At 39.7% G+C, this 24,632-nt stretch overlaps 1 protein-coding gene across 6 annotated transcripts in view; it reads right to left on the bottom strand.

Moving 5' to 3' along the window:
* Positions 1-24,632, bottom strand: part of Fto (fat mass and obesity associated) — a 410,887-nt gene that overhangs the window by 193,554 nt on the left and 192,701 nt on the right. For 4 of the 6 annotated variants that reach the window (XM_013516224.1, XM_013516226.1, XM_013516225.1 and 1 more), the window contains exons 7-8: positions 21,929-22,048; positions 18,428-18,508 (exon numbers count right to left, since the gene is read on the bottom strand). In XM_013516224.1, coding sequence (XP_013371678.1) covers positions 18,428-18,508; positions 21,929-22,048 — 201 coding nt within the window. The remainder of the gene's footprint in view (positions 1-18,427; positions 18,509-21,928; positions 22,049-24,632) is intronic. The other 2 variants (XM_013516227.1, XM_005388311.2) reach the window with 1 other exon arrangement.

The raw sequence follows: 24,632 nt of genomic DNA, 5'->3' as shown, positions 1-24,632 counted from the left end.
GTTTTGGTTAACTCTTAAGGAACAGAAAAAGAAATATTTCTTACTTGACAAACAAACAAATACACCAACCTACTTTCCTGACTGGCCCCCAGAAATCAATACATGTGTTTCCATGGACATCTGTGCCTCTGCCTAACTTTATGCACCACCCCCGAGACAGTAGGATACTCTATTTATATTTAATAAAGTATTATCGGTCAATAAGGGCTGCATAACATTTGTGATTTCATGGTTCGCTACAGTAACAGGTGCTGCGGTAAACAGGAATGTAAAGTGTTAAAAAGAAAGGAGGGATCACTTCAGAGACATTAAGCAGCTTTAAACACTGACAGCAGAAAGGGAAAATTTTTAAGCAATTTGATCGGGTCAGTAAAAAGTAACACAGGTCAAAGGAACAAAATGGCACCCAAAAATTCTGCCCATTGATAAATGAGCATACTGTTTTGTGGTTGGGTGCACAAGGCAAAGGCTAAACAACTGTTGTATGGAAACAAAAATATGCTCTCTTTGTGGCTCTTTTACAATAAGTTACTTCAGCTTGGTGAACACTTGGAGCTCCCATTCTCCCTGTATATGTGGCTGGGGTATACATTAATGAAAACAAAAGGGTCCGTTTTCATTGTAACCATGCAGAAGGGTTAAGCATTTGACCTTCAAGTATGGTGTGCTTGTGCTCAGTGGAAAGGTTCTTGACAATATAAACAAGAATTACTGCTGTTAAAGAAAGGGGACACAATTAAAAACAATCTCAGATGCTTGTTGTACAGCTGTTCAAGTTTCAGCTCTGTCTGACCTCTAAGGATGCTACATGTTTAACGAAGACAATTTAAGATATTTTAGTGAGTCCCTTAACCATTCACCATCACCATCCTTCCACTAGGGAATACCTATCCTCAAGCACAAAGCACTTTTCCAGTAATGAGATTTTACGGTATGGGCTTTACCCTTAAAGCCATTTGCCTTCGCAATCTGTCCCCTACTTGCTATCTGACCACCCTGAAAAGCCGCCCAATGCCAGATATTAGAAGGACTTGGCAGGAGGCAGCAGTGTTTGATTTGAGACGACAATTCCTTTAAAATATTTATTTTCTTTCTGAAAAGTAAAATGTTATCATACCTTACTTTCCAACAAAGACGTTACTGAAGAACTATTTCTACTGTGTTAGTAATTTGTCAGAAAAGTAGGTTTTTAAAATTAGAACTGACATACAGTCACTTATTTCCAATCTGCAAATGAGAAAGCACTGAGACACCCTAAATATGGGTAGAAACAGGAAAAAAGAAAAACAAAACAAAACAAAAACCACCCTAAAAATAGAAGCATTTCTTCTGAGAGAGCACAGTAGACAGCTTTAAAAGAAACAGCAGTTCTAAGGTAGAAGACTAAGTCCTTTGTCCAAGCTGAGGGAAACCACTGTCTTCCTGCTGTTTGATCTTGGAGTCAGCAAAAGGCTCTGAAAGTCTTCCACAAATAAGAGGGTCCCTGGGAAGTGGCTGTGTGAAAGTGCTGTCCTCCACTGGGACAGGACAATGGCAAAGCAACTGCTGCCTGGGCCTAAAATAGACTTTAAATGAGCAAACCATGGCAGCCTACTCTGGCTCTGAGGAGGTGATACTTCCTACTTCTCGGGAAGAAAGGAAGTCATCTGGAGGTGAAACACGAGCAAGAGACAGACCAAATCTCGTAAAGAGCAGGGCACAGGGAAAGTTTTGCTTGTCAGACACACTTTAATCTCTAAAGTCACTGGGCTTTGATGTTGCCCCAAACAGAAAACCTACATGGTTTGCAAGATTTACAGCATTTCTAGCGGGAACAGTTTCATGCTCCAGGATTTTTCCTTCGGAGATTAAGGTTTATTTTATCCCTGATGTTCAATGTGTCTGACTATAACAGCCTCATCAGAAACAAGGACATTTTCCTGCCCTCTGACTCATCAAATACACCAAACTTTTATTCATCAAATCAAGTTCGTTTTTCAGAGAACAAAGCTGCTGGAGATGATCCAAACTGTGGAGTAATCACTGTCGTTCTGACAAGAGAGAAGTATTTCTTTTGCAAAGAGTCAGCTCCTGGGGGAGATGACAAAAACTGACTAAAAATGGATGCACTAATCTCTATATTATAAAAGACTAGACAATGCACTGGTTTAGACGAGATGAGAAGAAAAAGAGATGCGGGAAGAAACAAATAACCACATTTGCCCATTCATCTAAGATCACCCACCACTAATCGCAGCACTCAAAGAATTCCAAGTCACATGGAACAGAAGCAGCTGGAAAGGGCCACTGAGCACTGGGCACTGGAAGCTCTTCGCATTTCCACTAACACTTCTTTCTTTAGGCTGCCTCCTATTCTGACTGCAAGGTAAGGCTCAACCCATAAGGATCTACTACACTCAGAAGCTGATATGAAATTTCAACTGGTGATACTTCGGAAAATGGCAGCTGGGATCACAGAATGACTCTTTTCCTGCTGATCCTAAGACTGCTGCCAACCAAAATCAATCTAGGAACAAGCTGTGTCCTAGTTCCAAACATCCCCATGAACAAAAAGGCTCCCAGCTCCACGTTCTATGCATCGAATGCAGTCTGTTGATGATGGTTCTTTCGCCGTGGCAAACAGAGATCATTTACTTTTTGCCAAAACAAAAGGGAAAATCAACAAAGGAATCCTCTGCACCTGCCCCTAAATGCACAGGATTAACAGAAAGTGCGTGCCAAGTGTGGAGAAGCACACCTGCAATCCTACCACTCTGAGAAGCCAAGACAGGAGGATTGCAAGTTCAAGTCTAGCTTGGACAACTCAGTGAGACTCTATCTCACAAATGAAAAAATAAAAAAGGACTGTAGTTGTAGCTCAGTGTGAAGGCCCTGGGCCTAATCCCCAGCACCACTCCTACCCTATACACATAAAAGAAAAATATATTCCCACTTCTAAGAAAGGAAAAGGAAGTCAAGACCCCTGGGTGCCTTATAATGATGGTACTTAGAAGACACTCTTTTTCACTCAACAATGTTAACGCAGCTCTGAAGTACTAACACATAAAACCACAAAACACATCAGGGACAGTGAGTATGACACCAGTACGACTTTAGCAGAGGTGAAAGTACCACAGAATTATGTCCTTGCACAATCCTTAGAGAGATCACTCTTTAAGGTTGCCTTACAATACACAGATCTGTAAATGAGGTTTTATTCTAAATTACAACTTAATTCTTCTCTTAGTATCCCCAGCTACACTAACAACACCCAACCCCTTTCCTCTGCTTTTCTGCCCTAAATACACACTTGTAAAAGAAAAAAATGAAAATTTGTCCCTTTAGGGTCAATTTCTTCCATTTAATTTGCGACAAAACATACCTTAGATTTTAAGAGAACTACCCTGTAGTTACAATACTGATTTATCATTTTACTCCACAAATACTTCTGTAACTTTATAACTGATATACAGCATTAACAGTTTCCTTTGCCTTAGAGACCAAATTAATCACAAAATCAACAATCTGTTTTTATGCCACAGAGTTCAATGTTAGTTTTCAACATAAATCGCAAAGCCACAGCCAGAGCCCTGTGTAATTTTGGAAATGCACTGCTAAATTGCCTCCCATCTATGATTTAATACAACAATAGTTTTGCAAATTAAAATGTTTCAGGCTTTAGCTCAGCTTTTATTCAGTCAGCTACTGGGCAAATGAATGTCTACAGGCTGATTTCTGGGGGAACTCAGAATAAGGCTACCTGGAACATTTCACCTGGATAAAATATGCTTCTTCTCAGACACCTCAGGTGGACCTACAAATATTACTGACAGACCAGCTTTGAGACGCTTCCCCTCCAATCAGATCACAAAAATGTGTCCACGGGTTTATCCACCTTCCCCCACTCCCTCTTCTGGTCACACCTACCATTCTGCTGAAAGTCTTCTCTATGCTGAATTCAACAGTTGGCTCAACTGATGGTAAAGTGGAATGAACTATTTAAAGCAACAAAATAAAACAAAACAATGAATTTATTGTCCCCTCTTTGTTGTGTGCTCAACTATTGCCCTCATTATTTCACAAAATTTTTGCAACAGGTCTTCCAGCCCCAGCCTCTCCCCTCTACGTCTGTCTGCTCTGCTGCTACCAGTCCTGTGCTTGTCCCTATACACAGCCTTGCTGTTCCTTACTCTGGAAACCACCTTATTCCTCGGTCACCCTGTCACTCCATTTTCTGTCTCTGAGTAGATGACCGCCATGTGTGAAGCACTTTCATGGATGAGTTAAATATGAGGGAACATGCCTGGCCCCCGACGGCTACAGCACACACGGATCAAATTCCCAGATCTACAAGCGCCATATTAGTGTTTTCAGCTCTCCTTAGACACCCTACTGGCTCCTCAAACTCGTCCATCCATAAATTTTCTCCTTGCCTAGCTATGTTCCTTAGCTTGGGAAATGGAATCATCATCCAATAACTATGAACAGAGATTTTTTTTGCACCTAAATTTTTGCAACAGATCTTCCGGCCCCAGCCTCTCCTCTCTATTATCTGTCTTTTGTCCTGGTACTGATTATAATATTGCAGAATGGATCTAACTATACCACTTTCCTATTCAAAAAAGACTTTGAACCCAAGTCCCACCATTGTCTTCAAGACACGGGCCGAATTTCTAAGCATACCATAAGGCTCTTCATCAGACGGCCCCATCTGCCTCCCCTGTCCTCACTTGTTCTCTAGTTCCTAGGTGCCCGCCTTGCCCTCTTTCACTCCACCCCACTCAGGTATCTGAAGCACTGGTTACAAAGCACTGTGTTCTTTCCTGCAAACATATCCCACACGCCACGCCCTTCTGCCTACTTTTCACATTGTCGAAAACATGTCCGATCTCTCCTCTTCACCTACCAAATTTTTCAAAGCCACCTTATTAAAATTCAGTTCACTCTTTGAGGCACAACTGAAAGACGCCATGTCTTCTGTGAAGTAGCCTCCAGTTTTCTCAGTCTGACCTGTGCTCTCTGGGGCACACGACATTTGGTTTTTACTTCTCACCTGACATTCCACATTATGCCTTACTTGTGTGCATGTCCCTGTTTCCTTAACACACATATAAACTCCACAAGGGCAGCAATGCAGTTTTCTATAATGCTTAACACAGTAAACCTCAAAAAACAAAATCCAGTAATCTGTTTGTTGCACTGAACTGAGGCCATACCTAGGCTTTGCTCTCATCTCCTGGTAGATGAGAACTGAATATGAACGATCCTTGGTCACAGACTCCACTGACTCTTGTAAAAGAAGAGAGGACAATCAGGGAATGGCAGCATGGGCACCATGCCAGGGCTGCTGGTATAAGTCAGAGGGATACGAGGCTCTCAGAAGAGAATGTTAAGTTATTATCACCTCGGCCCAGACAAAAAAAAATGGACACTCTCCTAAGGGCTCAAAGGGTTCCCACATTTCTCCCTTATGCTCAAGACATGTTTATAAACACAGAAGGCTACAATAAAACTCACGTGAAAGACAAAACTCAACATGAGCAAGAGTTTACATTCTAATCAGGACAACAACTCACTTCTCACCGAGAGATTCCAACTTGGTCAGCATGAAGATTCTTGTACTTGCGCCAAGGGGACCTACACTGGGCTAGAAATCCTCCTAGGATCCTGTCAAGCTGGAGAGTGAGCCTGGACATCCATGCAAGAAGAATGAGAAAAAATGGCATCTGAATGATGCTTCTTAGCCCACTGTCCAGATTCAGTGTGGCTCCTAAATGCTAAAATGTATAAATCTTGGGTGGCTTTTGATTTGTCAGACGACTTCTAACCTAGACAGGCATATGGCAATATCAATGAGGATGGCTGCGGACCTTTCTGACAGGAAAAGTCTGAGGGCTAAGTTTCCTGGGATTGCTTGTATCTGACAAAGGAAAGAAAAAAGAAAAAGAAGGGCCGCTGCCAGGAAGCCTGGCTTTTCTTAATGGCTGAAGTGAATGATATTTGGAAGATAGTGAACTTAGGAAAAAGAGGCATGACTGAGGCTACACTAGAGGCACTGTATTCCAAAGGTGTGATTCTCATCACTTTGCTCCTCTGCTCACTATTTGTTAGAAACCGGATAATGGCTTTTCTGTAAGGTTTGCAGGGAATGGTTGTACATTTTGCACTTGTCTTTATAATAAATACCTGCTAGGGTCTATCCTGTTGCAGATAATACTACTCAACCTAATACCACAGAATTGGATTACATTATAATAATGAGGAAGAATCCACGCAAAGAAATGAAAGAGCCATTCACAATCTATTACTTGGGGTAGGTTTTTTTTGTTTTTTTTTTTTTTTTTTGGTCTACTTGGTTGGTGTGTGTGTGTGTGTGTGTGTGTGTGTGTGTGTTTTGTGGGGCTGGGAATTGAACCCAGGGGTTGTTGAGCTATAGTCCAGGCTCCCCCGACCCTTTTTAAATTTTGAGATTAGGTGTGCTACTTTGCCCAGGCTGGCCTTGAACTTGCAATCCTTCTGTCTCAGCCTCCCAAGTAGTGGGCACGTTCTGTTTTATGATATGATTAGTAACTTTCAATTTTTTTTGTCAAAGGGTGATTAATGAGATTCATAAAGTATCTGAAAAGTTCACTTCAGCTACTTTGACGTCCCCAGAAGTTCTGGATCTTCATGAAATAGGTAAGTGCTTCCAAGCTACACCTACCAAAGATAATTCTGCACTTGCAAAACAAGGCTTCAACACCCAAGGAGGGCTTTCACCGGGGTAACACTAAAATCAGACCATAACAACCTCACCTCATCAGACAGGCTAAGGGGCTCTTTCCCAAGAAAGAGGCAACTGAACTAATATCTGAAAAAAGGGTAGAAACAATTTGTATGTCAGTGTTGGTGGTAAAAGATATTCTGGGAAGAGGAAAGGTGTGCTTGATGCTTTGGACTGACTGAAAGGCCAGTGTCGCAGCAATCTACGGAGTGGAGGGCCTGGAAGGAAAGGAAGGTGAGAGGGGTGGGCTGAGGATAACACATTTCAGTCTTTAACTTCAGAGCAACTGGTATCCACAGGTGAACTGACACAGAGAGAAGCATGATTCCATCTGCATTTGAAAACATTTCCCTTTGTGAAGAGCACGGGAAACCAGACTGTGAACTACTGCAATCCCTAAGGGAATGATAATGGTGTCCTGGACCAGGCTGCACCAGGTAGCAGGAAGTATGAAAGAAATGGACAGACTTGAGGGACATTCCAAGGGTAAAAGTTCTACAACTAAATATGCAGGGTGCGAGAGAGGAGGTTTCAAGGACAATTGGTCTATTACCGGCATGAAGAACTAGGTGGGGAGTAGTGCCATTTCCTGGGAACTCAACAAGGGGACTAATTTGGAGGTGTCTGTCAGCCATCAGTCACTTTAAGAACTTTGGAAAAAACCCTGCATTTCCCTGCTTCTGCCATGATAATATGCTATCCCTTCCCTGGGAAATATCCACTCCCTTCCTCTATTGCTACCTGTGTATCGAGGCTCTCACTGAAATGACTTGGTGACTGATTCCATGGGTTACACAGACAGCCATAGATATTTCTTACAATATAGTAAGAGACAACATGGCAAAGATGAGGTCCTGCAACCCCGACCTCCAAACATTAGGGGCCTACCAACTCCGTTTACTGAGAGGTCAAAGGAAAGCTTTACACTCCTGCTGAGATCTCTTTTTATCCTTGCCTTTACTAGTAAATATAACTCTAATTGCTCTCTAATCATCTCAATCCCAAACCTAACCCTTACAAAGTCTTCTGGAAATAACCTCTTACCTAGGAACTGTGTGTGCGGGGAAAAGGCTTCAACCTACACTTCTACAGCCAAGCAGGAAAAGGCCCAGTACTGAGAATGAGTCACTGTTTAAATGACCCTAATGAAGATTGACGGGTGGATGAAGAATGATGGAACAGGAGAAGCCAAGGAGGCTCATCACACTGGAACACAACAAGACTAACACAAACTTGAACAGAATCCAACAGGAACATACTTTAAACAAAATCAGGCAACATGCCATCTTTCCAGGGGCAAGGAGCCCTCACTGCACTTTAAATAGATGAAAAGTCATAGAAGAAAGCCATAGGGCTGCCATAGAACTCAGCAGGGCGAAGAGCCACCTACACCCCATATGGTACCCAATTCTCCTGCATAACAGCAGCAATGGCGGTCATGCTAACTACACTCATCACCTGGGCTGATTCAGCTGACTTGGCACACAAAGCAGTTGTGAAAGAGAACAACCTCCCCACATTTGCCAAGGAAGGATATACGAGTATTCCTTGCTGGTACCTCTGGACCTATGTGGACTCTTTCTTGCAGCAATGGAATGGCACACTGGCTGAGATCATTACAGTGATGAAGAGAACAGTTGCCTCTGCCTAATCGTAAACCTCACCTCTGTCACTCCCTACTTCAAATTACTTAAAAACATTGAGCCTCATTGTCTTCATCTGCGGAACATGAATGAGAGAACTATAAATAGGATACCATATTTCACCAATCAATCATATTTATAAAGTCAAAAAGTATAATAACATATGCATTTGAAGGGGAGTACGAAACAGACTATGTTACATAAACTCTGACTATATACTACTTCTACACAGCATACATATACACAGAGAGGTATGTGCACACACGTACACACATAAATAGCTCTACTACAAACTATGGAGGGTAATATGACCATCTCTCCTAAAATTAAAAATACACATAACTTGTGCTACAATAATTCCACTAATGTATTTCCATAGATCTCAGCTATGAAAAATGTTACTATATATGCTATAATAGTCAGCACATTATTTGTAAAAGAAGACTGAAGACAGTAGGAAACCAATTAAATTATAAAACCATACAATGAAAAGCTACGTAGTAATTTAAAGAATACACAAATATGAAAATTTCTGTAAGATATAATGTTACAGTATTCATGTGAACAAATACATAGATGCTTGTAACTATATAGTATATCTCCGGAAAGGTAAGAAAAAGATGGGAATAGTGCTGGGGTCTGAGGAAGGAAAACAGGTGGCTGTGGGACTGAGTGGGGAAAAAGGCACTTTCACTGCAAATGATTAGACACCTTTCAAATTCGCACCATGTGTCTGTGTAAGCATAGTCATGACAGAATTCATCCAGTAGACCCAGGTCCCACGCTCGTAGAGTAGCCACATGAAGACAATGCCCCTCATTCTGCAGCCAAACAAGGAAGTAGCTCCATAAGACAACATCAGGACACTGTCAGAGAATGAGGAGTGGATGCTGAGTGAGCATAAACAAGTGACCAGCTCAGCATCAAACAGTCCAATTTTGATATGCCACGCCCAGGGGCACAGGGTAAAGGAAGTACTTTCAGTTTGTTCGTTATATTTTGCTGCTAACATACAGATGAGAGTTGGTGAAAGCATCCAAAAAGGCACAACCATTGTTGATTCAGGGAGCAGTGGAAAACGCTGGACTGGTAATTGAGAAATACAGGCTATGTCCACTGTATCTGGGTCTGTGGCCCCAGAAAAGTCTCTACACCCTCCAAAAGGGAAGAGGACTGTTTCCTTTCAATACTGACATTCCATGACTCTGTGGCAGCTGAACTTTAGCTTGTTGTGGCCAGCATTGGGTACCAGGTGTTACCGAAGGAAGAGCACAGAATAAAGTTCCAGATCTTGGAAGAAATTAAACAAGGCCATATAATATATGTTACCTGTTTCTTTGGTGATATGAAAAATAAAGAGATATCAAAGAAGACAGCATTCTAAAAGCAAAAAAAAAGCACGAGGCCTGTTTGCTCCCCAGGCAAGTGCCACTGTAGGGCGACTATCAAAGTTATTTGGCAAAATGACACAACAGCTCTGTAATATCATTTCTCCATCCCACAACTGTATAAAAGGAATAGAGGCCTCTAAATGAACCACAAAACCTTAGGTTCCTAAACAGAATCCAAGTAAAGGCAACCTTTCAGAGCCCACATCTGAAGAACAAACTAACAGGGAGTTATTAATCACTCAGGAATTAACACCTTGTGCCTCAGAAGTAATAAAACTAGTCACTGGAAAATAGTAAGTATCAAAGAGAGGGGTGAAAAGCAAGAGTCTAGCCGAAATCTATATATGAAAGTGGGAAAGAGCAGAATGAACCACCACCATTTACATTCCAAACACTTACTGGGTCTTTTAGTCAGTGTGACTGACGTGCCAAAGTGCGGCGGCCAACGCAGGACAGCACGGGGTATACGGTCCCTAGTATGGAGCTGTTAGCTAAAGAATAGGGAGAGATGTGTGGAAAAGAAACCATTCTACAACAGTGGGAATTACTTTACCACACCTGCTATCCTGAACCAAATCAAATAGCTCATGAATGACACTTTAGCTGTATTTCAAAATACTTTTATGCAAGCACTGAGTCCTCAAGACTGTCACCTGACAAGAAGCAGAGGAGATGTCATTTTCTCCAAACCACAATTCCAGTAGTGAAAGACAAAATAAAATACACAAGGTTCCTATACACAGAACAGAATTTCTGAAGTGGTTCATACATGGGAAGACCTGCCTCTGGCTAAGGTCCCAAACTATTAACCTGGCATTCACTTTACAAAATGGGGAATAAAAAAACTTGGTAGGGAAAAATACCTATGCTCATTTGTAATTTCCATTCTGAAAATCTATAATGTTGTTTCATTACTGTACTCAAGATGTGCATAGGTCTTGAAATTAAGGCAAATAATAGGATTTATTTTCTTTTCCAACTCTTTGTAAATGTAAGATAATGGAACAGTTTTCACTTCATTTTCTTTGTTGGACCTGTTTAATACTTCATTTCCCATGCCTTTGATAAGAAGGTAGTTAAGATGCAAAAACACACTCTAGAAAAAAATAGGTTCTTGCTAATCTTCATGTCTCACTACTGGACTCACACAAACCAAACCCGATCCAGCTGCATCAAGTTTGTCAGCAGACCCTGCCTTTTCCCACTACGGTGTTTCTGCTTCTGCCATCTTTGAATTTCCTCCACCCATCTTCATCTATCAAAATCCCTCTTATTCCCAGAAGTCTATGTCAAAATCCGCTTTTCTCTTTTGATTTTTCTTCCTCTGAATTACTTACTGCCTTGTACCTGATCAACCTGGGAGACAGAAGTCCTAGCTCTTTGTATAACTTTATACTTACCTATATGATGTGGAATAGATATGTAATTAAATGACTAGGAAAAATGAGTATTTCTCTTCTGATGCTGCTATATTAAAATATATCTCAAATATAATTATTGTCCAATTTTTAAACTGCCATTCATGAAAATATCTGAGAGTATAAGAAGTAAAAACTAAAATGTAAAAGGAGATGATTCGAAATTCTCAAATTTGAAGATAGAAACTCAGAGTCTTACAGCATTGGTCTTGTTATGAGAATATTTAACTTTCAGGTTTTTCAGAACAATCAATAAAAGGTCAAGTTCCTTCAGAGCTCATATTTGAACCTAAAAATGTAATCAAGGCTATTCCAATTGAGACAGAAAACAGCACTGCTTAATTAACACAACCAATAAAGCTGGATTCTTTCTCCCATTAAAGAAAAACTAATTTAAAAAACAGGTCATGAGAACCCCAGCATGTGCTACCTTTCCCTGGCTGTGCGGATACCCTTCAGACTCTGTCTAGGGATGAAAGAGAGATGGAGTACTCAGAACAATCAGTCACAAGATCTCAGCATCAAATGCAAACTGGTTTTTCTTTTTCCTCCTCAACAAACTGGTTGGAGGTGGGTGGGTTCCAGCCTCCAGTGGCATCACATCAAAATCCTTCATAAAGCTTCGATCCCTGATTTCACCCAAGGAGCCAAGTCTGCTTCCTGTACTCAGACAGCAACAGCAGTTGTACTGCTTTTCAAATTAGGACCCAACTTTTTCCTTTGTTCTGGAAAAAGACTTCCTGTGAGAAAGCAGTAACCCTTTAAAGCTTTGCCGTCCAAAGGTCTCTCCTGGTGTGTATCCCCCCACCCCTGCCCGCTAGAGGCAAGCTCAATCACTTCGCAAGGCATTTCTTAGTTGCAAGCTGCACTGAGGCTGAAGGACGTCTGGTGAAGGAAGAAAACTGGTCATTTGAACATCCTTTCCTGGGATCCATCTGAAGTGTAGACAAGCAGCAAGGATGAATATTAATATGCCTTCCATCATCAAAAGCTATTGCATATCCAAAGGATGATAAATATTTTAATCAGTTTCCAGCTTGTCTAGCGGAAGTCAGTGTACTCCTCAGGGATTTCCCTAGTGTTGTGTCCAAACCCTGTCCAGTACACACTGCTTTCACTATATTATTTTGAAAATTAGTAACAACCAAGTTCAAGCTTTGTTGGAAAAGCCATTTAATTTTGAGATAATTTTATTCTAATACATTTTTTTAAGCACAGGGAAATCTAAAATATGAATAATGCCAAGAAATGAGACAAAACACCATGCATGAGAGTTTTACCAACACTGCTACTCTGGGAAACTAATAACCTACTTACTCCTCTCCTTTAAACAAATTTTTCCCATATTTACATAAGTTGTTTGCCACTGATTGCTCAATCTTCTCAGCTAGAAGTGCCAAAGGCATAAAACAGGACATACCTCTGTGCCCTCAATATATTTTTTAAAAGAATGTTTTGGGGTATTGTGAGGTCTATGTTTGTTTAAAAATAGAACTAATCCAAAAATATTCCTGTTAAATAGGAGGCAATATTTTAGGAAAATGTAGACTGAAAGAGTTTGTTAGAGGCAATGCCAAGCAATATAAGTGGAAGGAAAAGGGAGGACTAGAACAATGACCTCACCGCTTTGTTCCTTTAACGAGCACATATTGAGTACCTACTCAATACGTGTACCCACCCTAGTCTAGGAGCTGGGAAATCAAAGTGACCATAACAAGTGCCTTCATGGGGATGGGCAAGTGACAAACAAGCGCATAGTCTAATGGCAGGCTATGAGAGTGGTAGGAACCAAGGCAGAGCTGAGCAGGGCACCTTTACCTTGAAAGTGAGTGTAGTCAGAGAAACTCTCTGAAGAAGGGACACAATCAGAGAGACCTAAATGAAGTCAAGGAAATAACAGAGGAAACTCTCTGAAGAAGGGACACAATCAGAGAGACCTAAATGAGTCAAGGAAATAACAGAGGAAAGAATACTCCAGAAAGAGACAAAAGCAAACACAAAGAGTCTGACAGAAGTGTACCAAGCATCTTCTAAAAATAATAAGGTAGCTCACTGCAGAAAGGAAGAGGGTGAGAAAGCACGGGAAGGTGAGGCCTACGTGGAATGATTGTGCAGGGGCACCAGACCACTGCAAGAAGCTGGATCTCTAAGCATGATAGCACGTTTGGACCATGAAAGTTAAATGAGCTGATGTGGAGTATTTTAAAGGAACTCTGACTGCAGGGGTTGGGAATTGCTATTTCTATAAAAATGGTTGGGTTGAACAAGGCAATAGCTAGGAAGTGGTAAAGTTGGGTTAGGTCATGAGCAGATTTTGAAAATAGAGCTAACTGGATTCACTAGTCAATCAAGAGGATTCTGAAGTTTTAGGCTGGGGCAAGTAGATGAATCAAGTTACTCCATTCTGAGAAACTGAAGTAAAGACAGGGGTTACAGCAGTCTAGAGTTTGGTGTCATATATGCTAAGTGTGAGATGCTTATTACTAGATGGCTGGATACTGCCCATCTTTCCCATCTGATACAGTATTCAGGGGCCCCATGACATAAGAGTCCAGTACCAAAAAAATATTAATTTCTCATGGGTGCTGGCATATCCTGGCACTCCTATCCTTTAAAAAATTCACTATTACATGAAAAGTTTATACCATTAAATAAAATACAAAACCTGTTACTCCTCCAACATCTGTTAAAGAACATCTGATGCTCAATTCTGGGTAGTTTACAACTTATTTAAATTAGCAATATTTAAGTAAATGCAGGTCTTTACAACCAAAGCAGTTATGTCAACAACACTGCTTAATTCTGAACACTGCCTTAATATCCCGGATTTTTAATTGAAGGCTAATTTTATCAGTCAATCAAAAAACAATTTAAGGACATATCTGAGGTTTTTATATATATCTAAGGTTTATAAAGGAAAAATTTACAAACAAGACTGTGATGGGTGGTTTCAGATGGGCAGAGATCATGTAGACAAAATGCAAAGAAAAAAGTCAATCTAATTTATTTGTTAGAAACAGACAGAATTGAAAATATCATCCACAAATGATCACAGAGATACATTCAGGAATATAGAAAAAGCAACATACCATGGTTTCCTTTGGTTTAAAAAAAAAAACCATTATTTTACAGATGTCAATGTGGAACAAGCAGATGATGGTTATGTTACCCTTAACATATGGAATAGCCAACTTAATACGTTCCCAGAGCTCTCTGGTAGGTCAGGTTTTGCAGCACATTTCTCCAGAGACATTTCTGCAAAATGTGGAGATTTCCAGCCCCGCCTCCTGAAATATTTAACCCACATGGATTGAACATTATAAAAATAGCACTTTACTCCAAATTATTGCAAGTTCCTTTCCTGAGGACCATTCAGGTTTCTGGACTGAGCCTGAACTCTAGAGTTAGGAAAACACATAGAGGAAAGCAATACTATCTCTAACAAGAGACTCAAATGACCTCTCCAAAAGGTTCCTAAATTGAAGACTGTTTCTTGACTAAGATTACTACTGGTGATACTTTGCATAGGTAGTTTATATTTTACAAACCTCCTCAGGCAGTCATCACAACAATAAATATCGGAAGGTAACACTTTTAGAGCTCTTTGTTAACCAACTCCGGGAAAAAAGAACCTAAAATCTGAATAGCATTCCAAATAAATAGCAAAGCATCCTTTGAAAATATTGCTTTTCTTTCAAAGCTATAGGTCTGCTGATTTAAAAAAAAAAACACTTCATTTTTCTAGACTGAGATTCTTATATAATATTAAAAAGTATTTGTAATAAGGTAAATGACAGACAACAGCTAAATTTAATCACCCCACCAACCATCCACCAAAAAAGAAAGAAGACGGTATACATTTGTTATATGCTACATTTTTCCCCAGAAAAATGGAAGCTCCTGACACTTCAACCTAGCACTAGAATTTCTGAATTTACATCTGAGTACTATGATGGTCTGGTAGTCAAAGCAATCCAAAATATATTCCAGCAGCCAAGGCTAAGACCCCAGGGAAAAGAGAAACTTTCATATCTTTTACATTAATCTCAACTTCTGTGTAGTTACAAACACTTAGAACAACAGAGTTTGTCTTTTTTTTAATATACAGAATATGGTGTGTGTGTGTGTGTGTGTGTGTGTGTGTGTTCACACCCAAAGACTGGCAACATTTAGCTAAGTACCACGAAATCAAAGCAAAAATAGAAACTTTATTCCAGTTTTTCTCTCTACATACTAACAAGAGTTAAGAGAGATGGCAAAGCTTTCCCTTAGAATTTCTAACTCCTGTCACTTTGTGTCTCCATCTTCAGCATTTTTGGTCTTGTTCCTGTTGTGTGCATAACAGAAGCAGCAGAAATGTCTGTCCTCTTAACATTCCTGAGATGTGCCAGGCACATCCTAGTACTGGGTACCAATAAAGCTCAACTCATACAGCACACGTAAGGGTTAAAACAGAAAGTCCTACCCATTGGTTTGCTCTGATATTCCTGGAGATATTGTCACTGGATGTATCCTCAGTAGAATTCTATTCAACACCTCTGTCTTTAAGTACAAAGCTGTAGGCTGTAGCAGCTTTAAGAAACATAAGTATCCCTTTTTTCTGCTGCACAGTATCTGTGTGTGAAATTCTCTAAAGGGGTTTAAGTATTTACCCTGAACACTATCAGAAGGTTTCTAAAATTTTCCTTATCCAGTTGCAAAAACACTTCAAAGAGAATCATAAACACAGTCCTTTGTGCTTTCCATGCACATTCTGTTTGTGAGGCTTAAGCCTGAATTCTCTAGGAATTGTAATTTTTTTCCCAAAAAGACAAGATACACAAAACTATTTTAAAAATTCATCATTAAATCTGCAGAAAATAAGGTGGAAGGGGTAGAAAAAATCTAAGAGAAAGTCAGAAAGCAACCAAAGGAGAAACCACAACTTACTAGAAACCCATTGCTAGATTACATGTAAAATATCCCTCCCTGCTCCCCAAATACTTTACTTCTGATAGAACAATGCAGCTGTGAGGAACTGGAGTGGGAGACTGGTGGAGGGGAGAATGGAAAGAACTAGTCTTCAGTGAACATGTTTAGGATAACAGAAAATATGAGTCAAAGATTTTAAACTATGATGGTTGAAAGCAGCTTTTTCTTTTTTCCAAATAAACATAAATTTCCCAAAACACAGTGCTCCAGAATTTGAAATACTGGATGCTTGTAGCTGTTTAACCTGCCTCCCATCTGTGATCATCCTGAGCCACTCAGCACCGTCCCAGTCAAAAAAAGAAGGAAATTTTAAATCCTAATTTAAACAACCAGACACCTCCCTACAAATCCTAAATTACTGTAACATACTCTGCTCCTCAATCAAAAATGTTATCCCTGAAACGTGGGAGACAGGATTCTGTTAGTACATCCAACTTAGTACGTATTTTAACACCAGTGGAGAGAGGAAACATATCCATATACATATATACATGGATAAATTTCATATATATGGATATATATTTCCATTTACATGGATTATATATATTTCAAATAAATTTCATATATGTGGATAAAATATATGGATATGGCCTCACCATTAAAATAACCAAAAATTTTGATTTTATCGCTTTAACCCTCATCCCCCAGAATCTTTAATTTAGAAGAAAGTTTAAAATGAATTTAGCTAACCAAACTATTTTACAGTGGCAAATATCAATGACCTGAGATATACTTCAGTATATGAAAAAGCAGCCTTTTTCTATATTCAGTGATGAATTGAACCTAAAGCAACACGATGATAGTTTTGTCGGTCTCTCCTAAAACAAACAGCGCTCAGCTCAGTCATTTCCTGCAGCGTGTAACCCACACTGGAGAGGACTCCTCCACGCAGCGGTGAGCAGGAGCTTTCCCAGGTGATGTACGCACATCACAGGGACGAGAAGAGAGGTATGACTTGTCTTGAAATTAAACTATTATGAATAACTTGTCAGGGACAACCTTTGCATTCCTAAATGCATTTCTCTCTTCAAACTTCAACAGCTAGAAACTTGTTACATTATTAAATAAAATACCTACTCATTTTCCACATCTCTCTGTCCTCCTTTGCCAAATTTTAACACAAATGGGTAGAATTAAATGTAGCCTATAGCTTACCGAACATAATTACATGTTGTGTTTTACACTGTTTCAAAATGGATACATTAAAATAATCCAGTCTTGGCTCCTACCCACTGAAGTCAATAAAGGTTATTAAGGCCAACTGCCACATACAGGCACTGCTATGCCAGCACAAGCAACTGTCAGGACAGGAAATGCAACCCAAAACATGCAAAATGATCAGGATCTTCGTGTCTCTTCAAAAAGGAAAAGCAGTGAAAAAAAATCATGAAGAAATTTCTCTCCAGTATATAAATCATCAGTACTTTTGAAAATACTTACTCTGGAAACCGTTCTGGAATATTTCCATTGGATTGTACCAAATAGATCTTTTGCTGTTTCTTTTTTTTTTTTTTTCTTAAGGTCAAAAGGAAATGAATAAATGTCATCAATTTAGAGAATTTCACACCTAGCGTTCTTTTCAGTATCACTGAATTTGATAGTGTTAAAACATTTTTATAGGTAAAATAAATGTCAGTTTTGCAAAGAGCGATACCAGACCCTGAGAGACAAATGGCCTATCCATTCAATCTCTGGCTGTAGCAAGACTTCCTCACCTCACTGGAGATTTCAGCTTTTCATATTCCTCTTTACCCAGAAAGCACAGCTTATACAGCTTCTTTCAAATGGTAACTCTCTCTTATCCTGAGCAGTCTCCTCATAATACAATAATCTTAGATGGGAGGTAGAGGTTGGCTCAAAAATAAAATAAAATACAAATATTTGCATAGCATTACAGTGTTATAATACTTCTTGGATACGGAGCAAAGAGGAGAGGAAAGGCCAGGTTAAATTCCTGGGTTGTAAGAAAGGGTTATGTTACGTTAGGCTTAATGGCTCATAAATTCATGAGGTAATATTCAGGGAAAATGTGATATTTTATCAGAATGTCATTCAAATATAAGGTTTAACATTTACATCACAAGAGCATGCACTGGGTAAAACTATCCTCCGGGAGAGAAGCAGTGAGAATAAACAGCATGCTAAAAAAAGAAAGAAGTGCTTGTTGGGACAGGGATGGGAAGTAGAGGCTAGGGGAGTTTCAGAGACAGCTGACTAAACTTTCTGAAATATGTGACTGGTTATGACATGTGAAGCAATTACCATTACTGGAAGAAAAACTATTTCAAAGCTCGTTTTCCATTCTCCTATATCCTTCCTGAGACTACACCTTCCAACCACAAACTGAAAAAAAGAACACAAAGAGAGAGAAATTACAACATAAGTCTCTTCCCTGCTACACGGGCTGTCAAAGGTTGCTTTACTCATAAGCAAAAGGGGAAAAGTAATGCACATATTGCCTGAGGTTTTTTATTTTCTCACTAAAAGAGATCGATGTTACGTGGCAGAACAGACAAAATGCATTGATTAAAGAAATCTTTCCACAACGCACACATGATTTTGCAATTCCAAAAAAGTATAATGATAACAAAGAATCACTTGTCTAAAACGATAATAATTTTGATTAACATATTCCCTGGAAGTAAAGTTTAGTACACTGAGATATGCCGTTTAGTCTAATTCTATAGAATCCAAATGTGCACCAAACATTGCACTTTTTATGTTCAATTGCTGTTGAATTTGTTAACCCACAACTGATTTCCTGTGTTATGGAATCTTGGAAATTACAGCTAACGTGAAGCAAGGGGAATAATTCCTGACAGTTAATGGTACATTTGTATGCATTTTCCTGAAAGGCTAGCGTCCTGGGGCCTCAAACTGGCAGCTCAACATTGCCCCCTACTGCTTGCAACTAAAAAAAGTAGGAGGTGGCCTGGTACGGAGTACAGAGCCCACGGCACGCTCAATATACAAAAACTGACAAGAGCCGCGGAGGCACAGACCTTTCAAAATGAGTGTTCTCTGTCTCTTCCAATAGCTAAAATAAATTATTATGAATTTTCTAAAAGTCATTTTAAAAGGCTTCAAGCAATACTTAACTTTAACTTGGAAGGACTGTCCCTTTTATCTTGGCCCAGACCTTCACTCTGCTGATAATGATCATCCTGAGGCCTGCTGAGGAGAGACACGAGGCCATTGATTTCCCGCAGCTCACTGAGGAATGCCACGCCAGCTACTGCACAAGGGAACCAGCTCTGGAAAATTCCCAGAACTGCTGTTCTTTTTAATGTTTTTCATACAACAGTTACAAAATACGTAGAAGAGACTCCTAACTAATGTGCCACTGCCCATATTCACATACATATATAGATAGATAGATCCATTTAATGTATATTAAATGAATTTATAGTCACATCGTTGTTACAATCACAATACCAAAGATTTTTCTTTTTCAAAAATCTTGAACAAAGGAATTTAATAGTTTTTTAAATTAATAAGATCCTTCCTTATTTATTTTCCAACTCTTAATTCACAACTTGTCAAATTACAATTTCAAAGCAGAGTGAAAGCTCAGTAAAGAAAGAAATACTAAACTCAAATGTAAATGCACAAAATCAGAATTACACAGTGGAGGTACAAATGTTGCCCTGAAACTGAAGCTGTATACATCTCATAAAAACAGAACATCCTCGACCGAGGCTTAGCTCAGGACTAAAATCAACTATGAAGAAGTAGGCAAGGACTTTCCTTATCTTCACCTTAGTATCACAATGCACAGTTTGTATAGATTCAGTCTTCTGAGAAATCAATATTTGTGATACTACTAGTACACTATAAGAAGGATGATAATATTCCTTCCTCGGGAACAAATTCAGGGAAAGACATAGTTTAAAGATTTGAGGAGCTGTCTGGAAAACAGAGATTTCTCAATTCTGACCCAGACTTTTAAATTGGGGCTGTCATGGTTGTGACTTGATATTTTCAGTATTATAAAATAAGGATTAGGATTGATTCGATGCTGTGTTACTATCACGATAATAAGAAGGCAAGAGGAAAGTTTTGGTTTATATAGCACGTATCATAAATTATGGCTTTGTGGGTATATGTATATTTATCTGCAAACTCATTGAATTATATACATTCAATATGTACAGCTTTCTGTAGGTCAATCATACCTAAATAAAGCAATTTCAAAAATAATATTAGCAACAGCTACTCATTTCCGCAAATTACTTCATTGTTCTCAGCACATTTCAAATTCTGTATGGTGGTATTCTCTCCAGAGTTTAGCAGGCTTTTATCACTTTTCCACTACATTCCAAATTCAACTGTTTAGAGACTGAACATGAGGCAGGGAAGGGCAAGGACCCTGCATCAGCCTTCTAGAGTTCAAATCCCAGCTCCCTTACCTATTAGCTGAATGACCTTGGGAAAGTTTCATAAGCCCTTTGGGCTTCATTCTGCTTGTCTGAAAAAGTAGGAGAAAATAATACTGACTTTATGGGTTTGCCATAAAAGTTAAATCAGTTACACAGAAAATGCTTGGAGTAGTGTCTGGTACTCGACAAGTATCATGAAAGTGCTCGCTATTATTTCTACTGTTTAAATGACAACCTAAGTATGTGGTTTCCACTCACTTCCAGCCTTCTTTCCCTCATCCTCCTTTCTCTAAGCGGTACCTCCTCACATCTTGTTTTGTTTTACAGTGTCAAAAACCTAATGCTCCTCCCATTCAAGATCCCTAAAAGCCACATCTGTAGTTTCACAACAGTCCTTGTTTCAGTGATCTGAATTTAATACTCTCTTTTCTGAACTGTGAGTTTGTGTGTGTGTGTGTGTGTGTGTGAAACTTCTTGTGGGGGTGGGGATCTGAGGTGCCCTGCTTTGGAAGCCGCCCCAGGGATTGGTGGGGCACACTCCTCGGTCTGTGTGGGTAGGTTGTGGAGGTGTGGCCTGGTGTCTGTATCTGGTCCCTCACCCCTTCCTTTCTGGGTCTCTCACTCTGCTCTGCTTCCCAGCTGACATGAACTAAGCAGCTTTGCTCCACCACACCCTTCTGCCATGACATCTCTACCTTGGCGCCAGCCAATCAGGGACTGAAACCGTGAGCAAATTAAATATCTCCTCCTTTAAGCTGTGAGTGTTAGTCACTGAGTCTCAGCCACAGCAAGAATGCTGACTAATGCACCTCTCTTACAGGATTACACTGTAGGTAACACAACACTTGGTGATACTCATGTCTCTCTCCTTGTTAGACTGTTGGATCATGGTGGCTAAGAGGACAAGCTCTTGGCTGCCTGGGCATCAATCTTACTATGCCACTTACTCAGGGACCTCAGGTAAAGCACTTAATCTCTCTGTGTCTAAGTTTTCACATCTATAAATTAAGGCTCAGAAGAGTTTCTGCATCTCTGATCACTGTAAGAATTTTAAAAGTTAATGTAGAAAAATCTGCAATAGTGCCTGGTGCATAAAAAAATGAAAATGAAAATTGTAGATATTTATGGTTGAACTTTTCTCATTGCCACTGCCCAGCATATGCCTAGCATGGTGCCTTCTACATAGATTATTCTCAGTAAACGTTCACTGAACTGAAATATGGTTATACTGACAAAGCCTGGCTATTCTCATTACCTCACCAAGAATAATCTAACTCAGTAATTTGGAATAATTACACATGCACTTACATATGTAAATTAAGCAGCTGAAGGTCTGTACAATGTAGCAGCCCAGAAAATACAGTTCCCAACCTCACATCCTTACCATGCTTTCCATCTTCTTCCACAGCCCCTCCAGCCGAGTCATGGGCTCACACCACCAGTCAGTACACTTTCTGTATCGATTGCCTTGAAACCAAAACTGTCTCAGCCACTCAAACTCGACCTGCAGACCAGAAAGAGAAGATGGTGGTTATAATGTCCTTGTGATGGACAAGCAAGGACAATGACTTCCTCACTCAATTCCGCCTGGTGACTTAACAGCCAGAGGGTGAAAAAAGGTGTGAAAAGCCTGACCTGACCAAGTTCCCTGGCATCTCCAGAGCATTTCTGCAAAGCCAAGAAGAGAGTAATCTTAAAGCTGAGGTCATCGAGTGACAACCTGCTTGGGCCAGGGAAGGGTTTTCAATCACATCCATTAGTCAGATGTGAGGAAACTACATGAGTCAATCAACAACAAATATCGAGATCCTGAATTTTAAGCAGCCTCTACTGGGTATTATAAGAAAGACAAATTTTTTAAAATGCTTTTATTAAACATCTTTATTAAAGACTGAGTTAAAGAGCAAGACAAAGACACATATTATGAGTAACAACTGCAACTTTTTAGATTTAAAATAAAGAATTTGCTCATGGGCCAGTAGGAGCTGGTGATCACTTTAGCTCATATAACCAAACAATTTAAAATGAATTATGAAGGCATACATTCAACCTAAAAAAGCCATTCAATTTGTCACTTGTCAACTCAGTAAGGGCAAATGCCAACAGGTAAGGAGTAGCAAAGATACCTATAACTTATGTTCCTTGCTATGGACTTGTTTTTAGCACTCCTCCTACTCTAGCAAAATTTTACCATGCATCTGGTAACTCATAACTATCCCTTCCTCAATTTCAGTCCATATGATCCAAGTAGAGCTTCAGCTCCAATTCTAGGAGTAGAACTGGAAACTCAGGTTGAAGACAATCAGCCCATCCATTTCTCTAGTCACAGAACTGGATTTGGGTAGGGATTTAGGTAAGTGTTCAATCTATCAAGACCACCAGATGACACAGGAAAAAGACCATAGCTATTGTGCTATCAAACGGGAAGAACGAAGCTAACACAGTAGGAAGTGACTAACTCTAAGATGAGAAGATAAAAATCAGGTCCTAGTGATATCAACTGACTCCTAATCAAAGCTACTCCTGAAGCTCTTTTTACTTAAGCCAATTCAGGTTCACTTCTCTGTCCCTTGCAACCAAAATAATCCTAACACACACAGGTAAGAAGCTAAATAACATGGTGGAAGCTCACAAATTTTTCTCTATTTTTCCTGTCTTCTATCATGCATCTTCAACTTGAAAATCAAATTTTTACCACCAAAGTCTAGTGTCACTTCTCCTAAAAATTCTTTTTACCTCTGCCCTCTAAACAGAAAAGACAGCAATCACAGCTTCGTGCTGGGCTCTCTGGCTTTACCAAGGTGATTATGTTCCATACACAGACACGCCAACCTATTATAATTGTCACCTGTTACCACAAAGAATTTTTTTGTTTGTTTATCCATATTGAACTTTCAGGAGGCAAACAAAAGCAACTTGTGAGGATTTAACAATGGGGAAATGGCTGAAATGAGAAACTGGAGAACACCCAGCCATAGGAAAAGGTTTTGGTTTACATTAGCTAAATGTTTATTTGATATGTAGAAGAGATTTCAGTTAAAGCTGTTTAAACAAAACAAAAAGGGAATGTAGACAATATTAAGACAACAGTTTCTAAACCTTATCTATGGTATTAAGAGACACTGTTTAACAGAAACTTGAACACTTTGAAAGGAGAATGAACATAAACACAGTCAAACTCTGGGGAAGATACAGGTCTAGCAACATTTATTTCAAAAAAAAAAAAGGAATTCTCTTTCATGGATTTCACACAAAATTTGTTCACACTATTGCAATGGCCTGTCAGGAAAGCATCAAGCCCTATATTAAGGAGAGTTTAACAGGTTTTCTGACCTTTGGGCTGGTTATTTCCATTGAAGAGGACAGAATGCACAAACCTTGGTGGCCATGGTAGCCCAGGAACTAAAACAGATTTTCATATGTGATGAGCTCATTCAACCTATCAGGGTTCACTAGAGTCCAGATTTCAGTCAATTCAAATGGAGCAGCAAGGAGAAGAACGTATCTGGGGACTCAACCACTGGACAAGACAACAAACTACGAGCCTTGTCCACGTTAACAGATACTGCCTTCCTCTTCCTCCCCAGGTGACCAACTATCTCTTGAGGCAGAGACTGCCATGATTAAGAATAAGAGCTCTGAGCTGAGCATGGTGGCACACACCTGCAATCCCAGCACTAGAGAGGCTGAAGCAGGAGGTTCGCTGCAAGTTAGAGGCCAGCCTGAACTACATAGAGAACCTGTTTCAAAACAGCAACAACAACAAAAGGGCTCTGGATCAGTTAAAAATTGGAATAATTACATATTACCCACATAGGTTTCTGGTGAGGGTAACATACTAAGCTACTCACTGTAGATCAGGTATTTACTACGTGGGAAGACAAATTAACCAAGACTACAAGTCCTAGAACTTTGTCTACAAACATCTCACAATGTTATGAGATTTTCTGAGCAGGAAAAGTTTTAATATCCATGTGAACTCATGCCTGCCCCTGTCCACTCGTGCTACCCAGAAAACTGTAAAACTGAGAACCCACTCTTAGTTCAATTTATTCATGAGTTGAAGCATGGCCCATGAGATACAATCT

This window comes from Chinchilla lanigera, unplaced genomic scaffold, assembly GCF_000276665.1.
Source record: "Chinchilla lanigera isolate Chin_1 unplaced genomic scaffold, ChiLan1.0 scaffold00032, whole genome shotgun sequence".
In the NCBI taxonomy this organism is placed as follows: domain Eukaryota; kingdom Metazoa; phylum Chordata; class Mammalia; order Rodentia; family Chinchillidae; genus Chinchilla; species Chinchilla lanigera.
Note: the sequence above shows the minus strand (reverse complement) of the source record. Positions and strands in the feature narration are given on the sequence as shown.